A 16,790-nucleotide genomic window follows, 5' to 3' on the forward strand; every position below is an offset into this window, starting at 1 on the left:
AGAAAGGGATTGCAGAAACAGAATTGACCCTGAGGCTTCATGTTTGCCTGCTTTGAGGATGCATTAAAGCATGCACTCTCACGGGACAGGTGTAGTGGTGTCCATGGTGATATGGGTCCTGCTTACCTAACCCACAAAAACGGATAAGGCCAAAAATCGATCACTGATATCTGCCTGTATGATGGCTCCTACAGCTCAATGTTGCCCAAGAGGAACAAGTGGTCTGGCTGAAAAAATAGGAGAGGTAATGGGAGGAAAACCTCCTAGGAAAACTCTTCTCAGTAGTGATGTGCAAGGTCTGCCATTTTTATAACACCAAAATCTTTCCCCATTTATACACCCTGTCTCTGCCATTTGGATGTGATCAAGTCTTTGATTTTTTTTTTTTGTATTTGTAGATTCCTGTAAAGTAGGGAATCTGCTACATTATTTGTGAAGATATCATGTTTGCTGTTAATTTTGTTTCATTTTGTGGAAAGTAATAAAAATGCTTATTTGGCATAATTTTTGCTTTGCATACTTAGACAGTATTCGATAAGAACCCGCTTATTAATTTTCATCTTATTTACTGCAGTTTGTGCTCTATTACTTGGGCTGGCGAAAAAAATGTTTTTGAAGTTCATTGCTATTCCATTTTCACTTACTCATGGAAAGTATAGCAGCTGTTTTCTCCTGTTAAACATAACTGCTAAGGCTGCAGGGTTCCTTTCCAGAGATGGATTGCATTATATGGAGTACAACATTTTATTGTAGTGCTGAGCATTCTCAGTGTTGGTCTTAGTGGTCACCAACTGTAAAATTCAGCCTGTGCTTGGCTTCTAATAGTGTGATCAGCTGTAATAAATTAAACTGACTGGCGGATCCTGTGCAGAACAACCAGTAACGAAGACATGTTTCATTTGTTGGTCCATTTTTCATGTATTTGTGGAACTGTTTTTCCTACATATAATGTGCACATCCTGCAAAGTGAAATTGGATATCAGAAAAGAAAAAAGTAGAACAGCACTTTGTGGTATGCATGCTGTTTAGTTTATCTGTTAGCTTATCTCTTGAGTATTCCATCACAAAGATAAGTTATGGGACAGACCTATGGGTACCATCTTCTGCTTATGTGGACTGATTATATGAAATTGGAAGATATTTTATGAAGAAATTCATTTTGACAGACTCATTAGCTGTCTCTCATAACTGTGAGTAGACTTTTGATAGTGGTACATATCTTGGGGTCATAATAAAGGGCTTCAGTTGTAGTGTTACAAAGTGAAAACCCTTTGTAGGCATCTAAGTATTTAGAATTTAAACTTTCTGTGATCCTCATCTGCTTGCTTTCTGATTTTAGGTGACTCCAGTTGTTCCCCTTTCAAATGAGTCTTGGTCCATGTCATTTGCCAAGTACTTAGAGCTGAGGTTTTATGGATATCAGTACACTCGAAGGGCAAATGCAGAACCATGTGGTCACTCAATTCACCATGAATATCATCAGTACTTCTCTTACAATCAGATGGTTGCATCTTTCAGGTAACATTATGATAGAGAATATTGTCTGGGGATGAAAGTGGAAGATGGTTAATAGAGCATCTGTTGTCTTTATTGATTGGTATAAGCTAAGTTTTACCTTTTGTTAATGCAGAGTAACTTCAGCAAATTTAAAGAGCAAGTGAAACCAGTAAAGCAGTAATGAATGTATGAGCTGTATTGTATACTTGTAAGAGTAATTGATTTATCTAAGGTTAAAAGGATAAGTAAGCAAAGTGCCAAGGTATTTCAGATGATGCCTGACATTTTACTGGCTAGTTCAGCCATTTTGAAGTTCATTTCTTGGAAGACAAATGTCTTATTGACCAGTTCCTCCTCTTGTAAGATCTTAGATATGAGGTGCATGCCTTATTTGTAGGAACTTTATATGGCTTTTGAATAAGAACAGGAGATTTTGCATTGAGGGACCTTCTGTGATGATTCTTGGCTGAATATCTTCCCATCCATCCATCGTTTTCTGTAAAACTGCTGTGTGTAGGTACTTTGTCACACGTATGTTGATGTCTGTGTTTCCACTATTTTGTTTTTTTCCACTTCCTGAAAAGGTATCTTGATCTTTGTCATTTGTGAATATTCACATGCCTAAGCATTTGCATTCTGTGTGTCATCCTCTCTCTCAGCTTAGTAGCCAAGAGTTGCTGTAGTATTTTCTGCACTGATGTGGAAAAGCATGATGTTGGTCGTTGCTGGAAGTGTCATAGATATCGCTTACCCACTTGAACATTAGGGTGTGAAAAATATTTTGGGCTACCTTGTGCCCAAAAACTTGTAATGTCTATCTGGAAGGTCATTCATGCAGCTCCGTACATAAATCTGAGCATCTCTGCAAGGACAGTATTCAATGGATTAATGCCTGAACCTTAGTCACACTCTTCCACTAGCTCATGCAGGCGAGAGAATGGGGGGGGGGGGCTCAAGCCATTACTATCCAAGGGAAACCCCCCTCGTCTCACTTCTGCTTCAACAGAAGAAGAAGAAGGGAAGGGTGAAGCATGCGTCATGCTTCTACCCTTTAAAATTTATGCCAGGGCTCTTGCACCTGCCTGCTTTATGATGAGTACCTATTGCCCCAGGCAGACCAGCTTCATTTGGATTTTCTAGTCCTTTAAGTTTTCTGGTCACGGATTAAGTTATGCTTATGACAGAGGATATCTCCTTGAACTGCCTACCAGACACAAAAGGCTAGCAAGTCCCTATTAATGATGATTTAATGGGTCATCCCATGCCATGGTTGTTACGTCATACCCTAGACACAAGCAGATGTTTGATGGAAAGTTGTTTTATGGGTGTAGGACTGCATCTTTTAAGGAATTAGTCTGAGACCATTGTAGGCCTTATGCAGGCCTGTCCTCATCACGTGCTGCTTTTGTCTGACAAGTTGTCATGTTATATTTTCTGACCTCTTGTTTTAGCCAGTGTTAATCAGTCATATGCTCTTGTTTGCAGGGTACTGCCCACAGGCATACTACAGTGGGTAGTGGGGGGTGCAGTACTTCCTCACAAGCACTCTCCTTTAATGAGTTTATCAGATCCTGATGCTAGTGTCTCTGAGACATTCAAGAATATGAAGACTACCTCCTCTTCTTCTTAGCTAGAATGAGAGGCACTCATGCTTATGAAGAATATCTTTGACTGGTCTTTATACACAGTTTTCTCTCTACAAAAAAGGCCTGACTGTGTTTGTAGGGAAGAAGTCTGAAAAGCCTTGGACTCTCCCTATGAGCTCATCACAAGATATGCTGTTATTGCAGCCTGGAAATACCCTTTAGCTCCCCCCAAAAAGTGGATACTCTATTCAAGCTCCTGCTCGATTATGTCAAGTACCTCACCATGCATTCTTCTGTTGCCTCATGATCTCTTTAGGTAAATAATAAACCCCAGAGACCACAGTATTTTCAACCTTGTGGCCGAACAAGGAGTTTAGGGCTATTCATAGGTGGAGAGAGAGAGTCTACTTACCTGATGTGCTGGAATGTAGGACCCTTGACTGTTCATATTACTTTTTCCAGTTCCAGTCCCACCTAAGGAGAAAGGATTTATGAAAACTTGAAAACCTTCAAAATTCTGGATTCTGTCTTATTGAGATACTCTGCAGTTTCCGTAGTTGCATGCTATATTTTCCTTGTAGTTTTGACTGTACTGACATTTTTGCTAGGGCTGCAGATTTAGGTGTGTGCCTCTGCAGACTAGCATAGCTGAGGTCATTCTCCCTGATGGGAGAGCTCAGGAACAAGGTCCTTGATACCATTTTCATGGGGAAAATACTTCAAGCAGTCTTATTCCAGTTGCTGACTAAATTACGAACATGGTTGACTCATATCAGCCATTTTACTGCTGTCCTGAATCTAGGCAGGAGCTGTTTGTGGCATGGGAGAACAGTTCTCTGTTTGTTTCATCTGTGTTAGCCATCACAAAGGGCCAGTAAATTTGGTCACTGTGCCTTAAAATTAATTCCACTGGCAAATATTTCTATTTCTTAAAGTTAGGAAATATTGGGATGGGCCCAGGCTTGTATTGCTTACAAGGGCTGTAGACACACTCATTTTTGGAGAAGAGTTTGGGTTTTACCATCACCTTTTTCTGGCCTTTATCCTAATCTGGATGTCAGCAGCTTTAACCAACACATGCTTACCCTGCAAGCCTTGTGCCTATGTTCCACAGGACACCTGGACAGTGCTGATTGTCGTGGATTTGAGATCTACACATGAGATTCTTTCAAATTTCTGTGGTTAGACATCAGTTCCAGTATCAGTTGTTGTCAGCACCCAGAGTTGGCCATAGTGCTTGCAGCATTACAGATCTTTTGTTTACTTACCTGAATGACCACCTTCTAGTAGCCCTGTCCTAGGACTCCCTGTAAGTGACCCTGTTATGTGAATCTCATTGGTGGTGGAAGGAAGGATAAATTGGAGGAAATCTTTGACTTTTAAGAGGATTTCCTGTTGACAAGGAGATGGAGACACACTGGTGTCAGTCATTCCTAACCTTGGAAGGGGACAAAGGAAGCCTTAGGCCTGGCAAATTGGGTGAGGACTTAATAAAAGGTCTGAGCTTGGGCTGCAGTTTCTGGGCTGTTCTCTTCATAGTGTCAGTTAAATGCCTGCTGATGCTGGAACTGTATCAGACACTTATCAGTAGGTCTTGGAGTGGTGGACAGTTTTTCTTTTAGTCTTTGGTGAGCCTTTTATTTCTGCAGCCTAAACCATTGACATTTTCTGATGACTGGGTGTTCACTTTGAGAGTGGGGAGCCCACCTTGGATCTCATACAGTATGAGGGTATCCCGTCCCTGGAGGATCAGTATAAATCAAGGCTAGCATTTATCTACCAAAGTTAAAGCTTTTTTGTAGCCAATTTATTTTATAATTGTACCACTTTTTACTTTGATAATCCAGCCTTTACCAAATACAGTGCTGTGTTTCATTACCTTGGCAACACAGGGTTGTAGCAGTCAAGCTTCTTGAAGGCCAGGAGGGTATAAGCTCAACAGTTCATCTTGGGAATCAGTATAAATGACGTTGTAGGTCTTATAAAGAGTCACAACAGTACATTGTGTGTGATTCTTGTAGGTTCATAGGTAAGTACTAGGCTAGCTGCCCTTGAGGGACATTTTAAGCCTAGCCAGTTTCCCCTTTAGTGCTGAAATTAACCTATCCCATTCGGTTAGAGATTGGTCTTACCCATCCCATGGTTGATAGTTGTGTATTACCCATAACGAGAATAACTGAGAGCATACCATAGGTGTTTGAGGGGACCCATGCATGGGATTAAAACATTTAGGATCTACCTCTGTCCATTAGGAGTACAGGTGTCAGTCCTGGAGTACATTTTATGTTTCCCATTTAAGTTGGTCTTGAATATGAACAGGATGAACTTTATTTTATGTGTGAGGGAGTCTGTTCCATGGTAGGAGTATCTTGTGCAAGATATGTCTGTACATCTGAATCATTCTATTGTTGTTGTAGAAGGTTTAGATCCCTAAACTGAGTTCTGATGCCATTTGATGTGCTGTTGTGCAGTAAATCCATTAAGATGCCTTGTTGTTGTGTCTTTCGGCTTTTCCCGGTTAGGGGTCGCCACAGTGGAACTCCGGTCCACTAATGATTTGCAGAATATTTTTACATGCCGAGTTGCCGGCCCTGACGCACAACCTTCAATGAAGGTACGCCCATTCGCGCATGTTTCCACACACAAGACGCTCTTGCTGAGAATCGAACGGGGAACGTCTTACTGTGAGGCGACAACGTTACCGCAGCACCACCACCGCAGTTCATTAGGATGCCTTGTAAGCCAGACAAAGGTCACCTCATACTCTGTGAGATACTGAGTGCAGTGACTGGGCTTTGAGTCTTGTCCAACCAGAATCCCTATAGTTAATTGCATAGTGTGACTTTAGATATGGTACTCAGTCTTCCAGTGCTGCAGACCATCCAAATACTAAATGAAGCTAAACCAAGCCACCATTTGAAAAATATTGTCACTGGCTGATCATCAGGTATTTAGTATCCAGTGATTTGGTTATATGAAGTTTAGAAGGCTAGCTGAGTCAGAAATGGATAAGAATCCATTGATGGTTTTCCTTCTACACATGTGAACTGTATTTGTTAAGTTAGGGACCTCTAAGTTTAAAGATGATAGCCATACCCTAATAAATTCACCAAGAAGACACCTGTTAAAGGATTTATGTACCACAGCCAATGATGGCACTAGTACTCTGATCCTTGATGTGCCACCTTTCCCTAATCTGTGATACATTACCCCCTTTATATACCGTGGAGTATACTGGCCATTACAGGCATTAAAATAGGTAGTGAATGCCTGAGATGGTATATCTGTAGTGGATAAAGAACCATTTGGTATTTCCTCCTCTGAAATTTCAGGACTGTGTTTATATGATAGATGTGAAAATGCTTATTTTTGTATTCCTTTTTGTCCAACAAACATGTTTCTTGGATATCTACTTTTTGAAGAGAACTTTCTTGACTAATGTGTGCATGTTGTGTTTTCACAAGTTGTCTTGCTCCGTTGGATGACCTGTCTCAAAGACGTATTGTTTTACCCTTACCTATATGATTTGCTTTTGGTGGCGTCCATCAAGGAACCACTGATCCATACCAATGGCTGAACCTTGACTTCTTTCAAAATACTTGAGTCAATGATCAGCCTGGAAAAATCTGGGTTTACTCACCAACAGTGCCTCATTCATTATTCAAGAGTTGTATTTATATGCCTAAAAAAACTAATGCTGGTCTAGTATTCCAAATTCTGTGTCTCTTATCTCTTTGGAAACTTTTGACTTCTCAGCTGTGTGTTGGGCAGATTTGATTTCTGTAGCACATACACTGGGCAGCTTACGCTGTGTCCTTCTCTGTCTATGAATAAATACATGAAAGTGATAAGGCCCAAACAGTTTACGTAGACTCTCTCTCATTTTTCCAAACTTTTAAAGATGCTGTGAAACAGAATTATCAGTATCCTTGTTGCCAAGCTCCTGACTGTAAAACAACTTGACTGATGGGCAATGGATCCCTGCTGACAGACAGGATTTGTACAGTACATATGGATGACCTGTTGTGTGTCTCTTCTATTTCTAATGCAAGAAAAACAATCTTGTTGGCTAAGTTTTTGTTAAAGAATCAAGATGGTTGGACAGGTGTGGAGAAAGCAGTTTGCACATCACCCAGTTTTACTGTGAGATCTTTTATTTATTTGACAGGTGCCACAGTGCATTAGAGCTCCATACCAGATGAGATGCAGGAATGTATGTGAACATAACAGAGTAGATTACAAAATCTTGGAATCTGTTCTTGACTAAAAGAACATTTTCTCAAATGTGCATATAATACAGTTGAATTGTCCAAAGATGCCTTGTCAGAAGTAATATATAAAAACGATAAAATATATCCTGAGTTTGTTTAGAGTTTGCTTTTCATTTCCTAGTAATTGCTTTTTTGGCAGCCAATAGCTGTAAACTTAGTAAGGCTTAATGTCCAGGCAATTCAGAATCTGTGTCCCAGCTCAAACATATAATTTCCGAAGATGTTTGTCATTAGATCACTGTTACAGTAATCTTTATAAACAAGACGTATCCTGCCAATGGCGGGACTACCACAGAGCTTCCAAAGCTTTAGGGCACTTTCCATGTGCTCTAACATCTAGAGAGTTTGAGGAGAATGGTATAAAGTTAGTATCTAGGTAGCCAAAAACTCTAGAAGTTTCATGTCATTCAAATAAAATATTTATAAAATCCCAGCAGACTCTATCATTTCCTTTCTCTTCATCAAGACCCACCAGCAGTAGCAGGGCTTTCTTGCACTCCACTTCCCTCTGGATCACCATTGTTCTATTAATGATGTGCTTATGTTTACATCCCTTGCACAAAATCACATTGATCCATTTCTATCAGTTTTGGCTACATGTTTGTCATTCTCTTAAGTAGCATAAATATAAATACTGTAATCATGGCGTAATATTGAAATGGGGCCTAAATGAAGCTGGGGGTCTTGAGTGTCTATTCTTCTAGGGTTGTACAGACACAATAGCTTTCTTTCAATATGCTGGTACCACCCCTCCCTTTAAAATACTGTTAATAAAGAGCTTGACGATTTTGTTTACTTTTTCCCCTCCCAACTTCCACAGGAATAGAATCTTTTCATGGAAACTTAACTGATGATTGATTATACATCACTGTTTTATCTTTTCTCTTCTTTTCCTTTTTAGCTATAATTTTCCTTTACCCTTGGCATAATTAAGTGTTCCATAAATATTTCCATTTGTACTTTTTCTTGGTTTCCACATTCCTCTGTTTTATACAGATTTACACAAAATTTCTGAAATATCTCAAATAGCTGTATAGAATTTCTGGTTATTTTTCTTGTCATAGGATCCCATACCAGTTTTCTCATACATTTTGTCAGAATTCTGCTCCCTTTGTCATACAGTCCATTGTAGGTCTACCTGTTGCATCCTTATAAATGTTAATCAAGTTCCAATCCCTACCCATAAAAAGTATTCCATAATGAAAGCTGATCATTTCTCTTGAGATTTTCTAAAGCTGTATAATGCCAGTTTTAGGTGGAGTATAAACAGATGCCAGTATTATTCTCACCTGCCAGTAACCCCTTACTACAACAAATCTAACATTTTTCCCCTCATCTTTCACTGTTGGAGCTCCTTTTGCCATCATAATTAATACTCCTCTTTTCCTTTGTCCCTGATGTTCTCTTGAATGTCTATCTTGGAAGCCTTTCTTTGTTAAATTCACATGCTCATTTGTATCCAAATGTTTATCCTGCAACACTGCTATTTGCACTCTACATTTCTAGTTATAGTTCACTAATTTCTGCTTTTTGTGTATACCTGTAAAGCCGTTTACATTCCATGTTAATATGGACAAGAGTAGTTGTTATGCTAGAAAGCTACTACTCCCACCTGTTATATATAACAGATGTTCTTCATGTTTCACTGTTGCAGTCATCACCTGTGGGTTATCCCTGCTGTGGTAGCCCTCGGACAGCCCGAATAACAGAGTCAATATTTTTCTGTGTTGGCTGCTGGCGCCTGTAGTCTTACGTCAGGTCGTCAGTGCAATAAAGCAAGGCAGCTGATGCCATTACATCAGTCTTTCTTGCCATAGAACCCTGTAGCAGAAGCAGTTCGCAAGTGTGCTGGTTGGTCGTTACCAAATTTTGAATTTCAGCTGAAAACATCTAAAGCTAAGTACCCCGTTGGGGATCCTTTTTTCTTGTACTAACCAATGTCTGAAAAGGTTAACAATTGTCTCGCCTGTGGAAAGCAGATTCCACACAGAGATTTCCATTCATACTGCTTCACTTGTTTAGGCCCAAACCACGACATCCCCCATTGCTGGTTCTGTGCCCTTTTTAACGTGAGAACCATTCACCATACAGCTCTTATTGTAGATGGGTATTTTTGTCTTCTGTCTTCGTAATCCGAAATGGCGTCCATCAACCAACAATCCGTGGACTTTCCGAAAAAATGCAGAGATAAAGATAGAGAGAGACCACACAAGGCTAAGTCTTCCATCGACTATGCCACTAAGCAGGTCATCAGTTCTCCAGAATTCAGTGAGGTGCTCTCGCAGCTCCTTATGCCCGATTCAGTATCTATGCAGGCCCTCTACCCAGACCCCTTCGGAGTCTGATATGCCGCAGAAATCTTCTTCGTCTTAGGAGCCTTTGACTGTCTGTGCCTTGGTTGGGTCTGGAGCCATGAATCGGGCACTAGCTTCCGAGAAGGCCTCTCACGCTGCTGAATCTAGAAAAAATTGAGGTCTTCTCATCCGACTACCATTTCTCTCAGACCGACAGATGCTCTTAGGCCTAGAAGCCAGGCCACTCGTAGAAAATCTGCCTCTAACCACCATCTTGCTCCTGCTCCATCACACCAAGCCCAAATGCTTAAAATGGTGGAGGATCTCATTTCCCTTATCAGGGCTGGTCAGGCCACAACTTCTAAAAGGAAAAGACACCCTTCCCGAGAAATTATGACAGAACATGATTCTGAGGAATCTGACAATCCAGATTTTGAAGAGGAACCACAACCTCTGACTGCTTATGAGGATTCAGATGCAGAGAAATCCATTCCTTCTGCCTCCCCACCAGAAGACCTTTCCTTTGGGGAAACCCTTCACACCCTCAGGGAGCATTTCCACTGGGAATCTCAGGATTTCCCCAGTCTAAGAAAAGACTTGGAGAGTTTCTGGACCTACCCCAGCACAGATCCCCTGGCCATCCCTCCTATTTTAGAAGTGGTGGATGATGATTTCCATGAATCCAGCTCAGCTGTTGATACCCTCCCACCTGGTCCCAGTAAACCTGACAGGTATTACAGAGTACAGGGTTCTCACAAATACCTGTACAGAAATCCTGCTGCAGACCCAAAGGTCATTACACAGGCACCAAAAGGAGCTAAGACTAGTTCTGCCAAGAATCCTATTCCTTCTGACAAGGATTCCAGAGCTCTGAACAGATGGGATAAAAAGTATACACCTCTGCAACCTTAGCTATCTGATCTCTCAACCGTCAGTTCCATATGTTAAAATACCAGCAACACACTTTGGAACTATTAAAGCAAAAGATTGCGACTTTTTCTGACTGTGCCAATTCGAAAGAGTTAGCAGATTTACTGCACTCTACTTGTCAATTGGCCAAACACTCATTACACTGTGGATATGATGCCCTTGAAGCCTCAAGCAGGGCAGCAGTGTCAGGATCGGTCATTAGGAGACATGCATGGTTGACTTAACAGCCTCTCCCTGATCATATCAAGTCTAAACTAATTGATGCACCCCTGGATAAGGACCGCTTGTTTGGAGTAAAAGCAAAAGAGGTGCTTAAAAAGGTGGAAAACAAAGCAAAATCTTTGCAAACAGTAAAAGATTTCTTTCAGGTTCAACCTCCCAGGTTCAGCAGGAACTTTCCCTTTAAGCACTGGTCCTTCCCTGTACCTAGCAGACAGGGCCAAGTTAAACCCCACAGGGACAGACCACCCGGGCCCCTATCCCAGGGGCAGCATAGAACCAAACAGTGGAACACGTCCGCCCCAAAGGCAGGGAGTTCTAAGCCACCCTTCTATGGTAAAAACTCTCAATGACTCCCTGTCCCCCCCTCTGCCCACCTTTCACTCACCAAAAGATTGGAGGAAGGCTCTCCTTCTGCAAAGAAAATTGGCTTTCTGTAACAAAGGACCAATGGGTCTTAATTATTTTTCAGGGATACAAATTATTTTTCAACGAACTCCAAATTTCAAGAAATACCCAGACTTACTTCCAAACAAGTGGGCCAGAGGCTTTGAAGCAGGTACAAACTGTCATATTCCAGGGGGCAATAGAACCTGTCCCCTCGGATCAAACAGGTAAAGGCTTTTATTCCAGACTATTCCTTGTTACCAGAAAAGAGGGCACTTGTCGCCCCATCCTGGATCTATCCATTCTGAACACCTCCCTGGTGATCCTCATATTCAAAATGTTAACTCTGCAGCAGCTGCTACCTATGCTGACAAAAATGCCTGGCTAGTGTCCCTAGACCTAAAAGATGGCTACCTCCACATCCCAATAAGGGAATCCTGCAGGAAATTCCTGCGCTTTGTTAAAGTAGCGTACATTGCATAGTTACTTTGTACTTTGTGACTTTTACCTGTGAATGCTTAGTTCATTCCAGCTTGTAATATGAGGTTAAAGTAGCTGTTTTGGGCTTGCTTTATTCAATGTTTGTTCTGTTTTTCTGAAACTATACTAGTAGCTACTTAGTTACCTAATTTGTACAATTGGGAAGGTTTCGTTGTTTTGCTAAAGTAGTGCACATTGCATAGTTATTCTGTACTTTGTGACTACTATCTGTGAATGCTTAGCTCATTCCAGCATGTAATACGAGGTTGAAGTAGCTGTTTTGGGGCTTGCTTTATTCAATGTTTGTTGCTCTTAAACTGTGTTTTTTTTTTTTCTGTGTGTTAGTTCTGCTCATTTCTGTTCATTTAATTAATCTACCAATTGATTGGTCTTTAAGATTACCTCGCACATAAGGAACTGCTTATCCCAGTTTACCTTACTGTGCTCAGTTGTATCATTAAGAGGCTGAAAGAGCGTAAATTATTCCTACCTTAGCTGCATGCTTACCTTAGTTTACACTTACTCTAGGCATATTTTTAACTACTGTCTGTTTGTGACCTCTCGTTGCCAGCACTGCCTGCTTTTTAAATATTCCTTTCTCTCCTTGTTTGTTCTAGCTCGGGCTCCTGCCTACCCTGCCATAATCTTTGAAAGTACCCTCCCGGACCCCTGGCTAAGAACCACCAATAACGGACATTTCAAACCAAACATGAAAGGACTTACTGCTCCTTGAGTACCACTCACAGCAAAGATTATCTATGTAAAAGTATGTGTACTGCTCTAACACTTTGTTGTGGCTAACTTGATTACAACTAGGCCGCAGTGCGCTTCCCTGCCAGGCCAGCTAGCAGCCACAACCCCCCTCTCTGCAGCTTGATTATCCCACTTTACTTTCTATAATTACACCCCCTATCCCGACCTATGATAGCTCCCTCCTTCCCTTTAGCTGATATCTCTCCCTGGGGTCTCTACTGCGTTAAACTGACAGACCACTAGGTGGCGCTTCTCTACCTTCTTACTGTCCCCACTTCTTAACCCACACCCTCCTTATCTCCCTCATACAGCCCACTGACATCTTTCCTCTACTCTCTCCCCCACCACTGTCCCAGGACTACCTACCCACTTTTCGCTCTACTTACACCCTTTTTCAGTCCTTTCTTTAAAGCCCCCTACCTCTCTCTGTCCTTCACCTACATTCCTAAACACCACTCCATTCTCAGTAGTCTTCTCCTAATACACATCTCTGCAAGACTTACCTCTGACTATTTCTCTTTACTGATTGTCTTCCTCAATTTTTCTCCTCCTTTGGCTCTTCCCACTCCGCCCTGCGGGCGCACTCCGCTCCTCTACCCTGCCCCCAAATCTCACCCGCCCCCAGCACCTCTACATTTATTCCTCACATACCCCTCCTACCATATTCATTTATCCAATCACAGCCCTCTTCCATTACCCCACCCCATTATTCATTTATCAAATCATAGTCCTCTCATTTCCCCAACCACTCTTACTCCCCACCCACTTTACTCCTCCCACTCCACTTCCTTCACCTCTCTACACTTATTCCCCCCCTGTCCTGTCTACAAGTCTAACTCTCCCCATCCTCTTCTACACCTTCCCCCCTTAATTAGCATTTTAACTTCCATTACACTTCTCTCTTCATTACCCCACCCATTCTAAACATGCCCCCCCAAAACCCTTTACTATCTGACTCCCCTGCTCCCTTCTCATCTTACTAATTCCTCTATATCTTGCTACTTCTTTCTCCCGTAAAGCTCCTCCATTCCTACCTCCTACTCAAACTATCCCTAACACTCAACTACATTCTCTACTACTCCCTCACTTCCACTCCATATCCTCTTCCCTTATTCCACCCAATCTACTGCACCTCTTCCATTCCAAACTATTTACCACCTCAACAAAAACTCTCTCTCTTAAACTACTATCAAACCCAGACAACTACCTAGTATACAAACCTAATAGACTAAAACTTATTACCTGTAATGTCCTAGCCTTATCTGGAGACATTCATCCTAACCCCAGCCCCTGCCTCAGTACAAACCACTCCATCCTTTCACCTCCTTCCTCCACAAACACAAATAACACCTTCCCCCATTCCCCTTCTCCACCCACTTCCTCCTTTAGCACTCTTAAAATCTTCCCTATCAATGCCCAGAGCCTTAACAACAAAATTCACCATTTACAAGCCTGGATTAATCACAACCAACCTGACATCTTAGCCATCTCTGAAACCTGGCTAAAACCCCATATTACTGACTCTGAAATCTTACCTCCAGGTTACCACATCCTCAGAAGTGTCCGTTTAAATAAAAAAGGTGGAGGGCTCTGCTCTAATCTACTCCAACCTTCTCTCCCTAATCCCTCTTCAAATCCATATCCCTCAATTCAAAAATTCTGAAATACAGCAAGCCTTCTCCATTTGAATAAACATAAGAATATCTGCATTATTTCCTTATATATCTTCCCTAGCAATAATATCACTACCCTTGAAAATATCCTTCACTGGGCCTCAACTGAAATAAAATATGAAACCTATATTCTTGGTGATGTCAATATTGACTGGAATAAAATTAACACACCATCCCCCTCCCTAACTGTTAACCTTTACAACTTCTCCCAAGTAATCCATTCAACAACCCGTCCTAACAAAAACCACCCCCCAGGGACCATTATAGATTGGATTCTAGTCTCCCATCCAAACAAAATCATTCTTTCTGGCACTATCCCTGACACCTTCAATGACCAACTCCCTGCCTTCATTCATCGATCAACTATTTATTTTATTTATTTATTTATTTTTTATTTTACATTTGTTAACTGGGCTAGTCTAGCTGGATATATTTCCATTTTCAGTAGAGGCCCGGGGAAAAAAGCTCCAACCAGATAGAAAAATTAAAAATGTCATTACATGGTAAAAGAAAGGATTGATAAAAAAAATACAACAAGTAAATTATAACATACTAAAAGTATTTACACTTGAAAAGGCAACAGTAAGTAATATTTATACTTGAAAAAGCAACAGAAATAATGTAGCACAGTAAGATTCATAAGGAATTTTCACATCAAGTAGGAAATATTTCAGCAGTATGTTGATTAGAGTTTAGACAGCGCCAGCCTTGCTTACAAGCATAAGAATTAAAATGTTTGGAAGTTTGTAAGGAATAGGAAAGAAATACAGTGGTGGGAGAGGGTGGTTAGTTGGGGTTACTACAGGGGCATAGCCAGTGAATTTTAAGGTGTTTTTTTGAGTTTTTGTTTAAAGAGAGGCAAGGATGTGATTAGAGTTAGTTCACTGGGTAGCAGGTTCCAGTTTTTTCCCACTGCGTTAGTAAACAGAGAGTCACCAGCCATGTTATTAGACTTTGTTATGCTAGCGAGGAGTTTGCTAGAAGAATGTAGGGAATTCAGATTTTTATAGGGGATGAGGAGATTGGAGAGTATAGGGGTAGTGTTGGGTTGGTAAAATATCTTGTGGGCAATCGTGAGTTGGAAGATTATCAGTTGGTTTTGGAATTCAAGCCAGTCTAGTTGCCAAAGATTCAGACAGTGGTGGGTTCTAAAGGGATTGCCAGTGGCAAATCTGGCGATGTTATTGTAGGAAGTTGCTAGTTTGAGATTGTTTTTTTAGGTTGGTATAAATAGGTGAGAGTAGAGATTAGATGGGAGTGAGCAATCTTGGTTCTGGCTGCTGGAGTTAGGAAAGGTTTTATTCTGTATAAGGAGCCTATTTTTCTGTGACTGTTTTAATGGTGTTATTTATATGGTAATCAAATGTAAGGTTGTTGTCAATGGTTATTCCTAACAGTTTAGTGGTAGAGTCAGGGAATGTAACAGTGCCATTATTGGAAGAGACTGAGAAATCTATGGGGAGGACTTGGTGGTGGGGGTAAAGAGAAGGAAGTTGTTTTTTTTGGCATTAAGAAGGAGGCAGCGTTTTGTAAACCATGTTTCTACAGTGTTAATAACATTTTGAGTAAGAGAAAATAGTTCTGATGGGGAGTATGCTGAGCATATTAGCGTAGAATCATCTGCATATTGAATACAGGTGGCTTGAGGTATTGCTACGTGGAGGTCATTGATAAATAATGAGAAATGTAGTGGTCCAAGAATAGAGCCCTGAGGAACTCCGAGGGTGACTGGCAGAACGGATGAAATTTGATTTTCCCAGAGAACTGCCTGTTGCTGAGGTAGGATCTGAACCATTTAGCAGCCTGAGAGTCAATGGAAAGGGATTGAAGAATATTGATTAAGAGGTTGTGGTTTACCATATCGAAAGCTTTTGAAAGGTCAATAAAGAGTGCAGATGAGAGGATGTTTTTATTGCGGTTTCTATTGATGGTATCTGTAAAGGATATAAGGGCAGTAGTGGTACTGTGAGATGGCCTAAAGCCGTGTTGGCAGTTTGCTATTATGCTATGTTGTGATAGATGATGTAAAAGTTGTTTGTGAATGCATTTTTCCATAATTTTTCCTAAGGGTGATAAGAGAGCTATTGGCCGATAGAGTAGTCATTTGAGTTCCCACCTTTGTGTAGGGGGATAATATGGGAGATTTTCCAAATATCTGGAATGGTTCCCTCTTTGATTGTCCTATTTATAAGGATGGATATATAGGGTAGGCAATGACTTTGGCTGCTTTTTGGAGATATTGTGATGGTAGCTGGTCAGAAGGAGTACATGGCTTGAGGTTTTGAATGAATTTATAGATGAGAGTAGTAGAGATGGGTTGTAGTTTAAATGTAGGTAGAGAGCCCGGTGTTGTGGTGGGAAGGCTTGAGTTGTCTAGGATAAGTTGACTAGATAGAGATTGTATGGTGTCAGTGAAGAAAGAGTTAAAGGTATTGTCAGTTTGATGGGGGGTATTTGGATCTGCGTCAAGTGGGGTAGGTGTTTGAGAGTGGTCTGGGGAAAGGAGTTTGATATTAGCCCAGAACTTCTGAGGATTGTTTTGGTGAGTTTGCTGCAGTTTACAGTACTAGTTCTTTTTATCTGTAAATATTGCCTTTTTTGTACTATTTCTCAGCTGCCTAAAATTTAGTTGATCAGAGATATTTCTGTTTGCTCTCCACTTAGCCCAAGCTTTGTTCTTAAGCAGAATTTGATGTCTGG

At 41.0% G+C, this 16,790-nt stretch overlaps 1 protein-coding gene across 1 annotated transcript in view; it reads left to right on the plus strand.

Moving 5' to 3' along the window:
- The window catches only part of PIKFYVE (phosphoinositide kinase, FYVE-type zinc finger containing), a 3,858,188-nt gene that overhangs the window by 2,807,284 nt on the left and 1,034,114 nt on the right, over positions 1-16,790 (plus strand). The window contains 1 exon segment of the mRNA XM_044075403.1: positions 1,340-1,518. Within this exon segment, the coding sequence (XP_043931338.1) occupies positions 1,340-1,518 (179 nt within the window).

This window comes from Protopterus annectens, chromosome 6.part1, assembly GCF_019279795.1.
Source record: "Protopterus annectens isolate FY-2018-M chromosome 6.part1, PAN1.0, whole genome shotgun sequence".
NCBI lineage: Eukaryota > Metazoa > Chordata > Ceratodontiformes > Protopteridae > Protopterus > Protopterus annectens.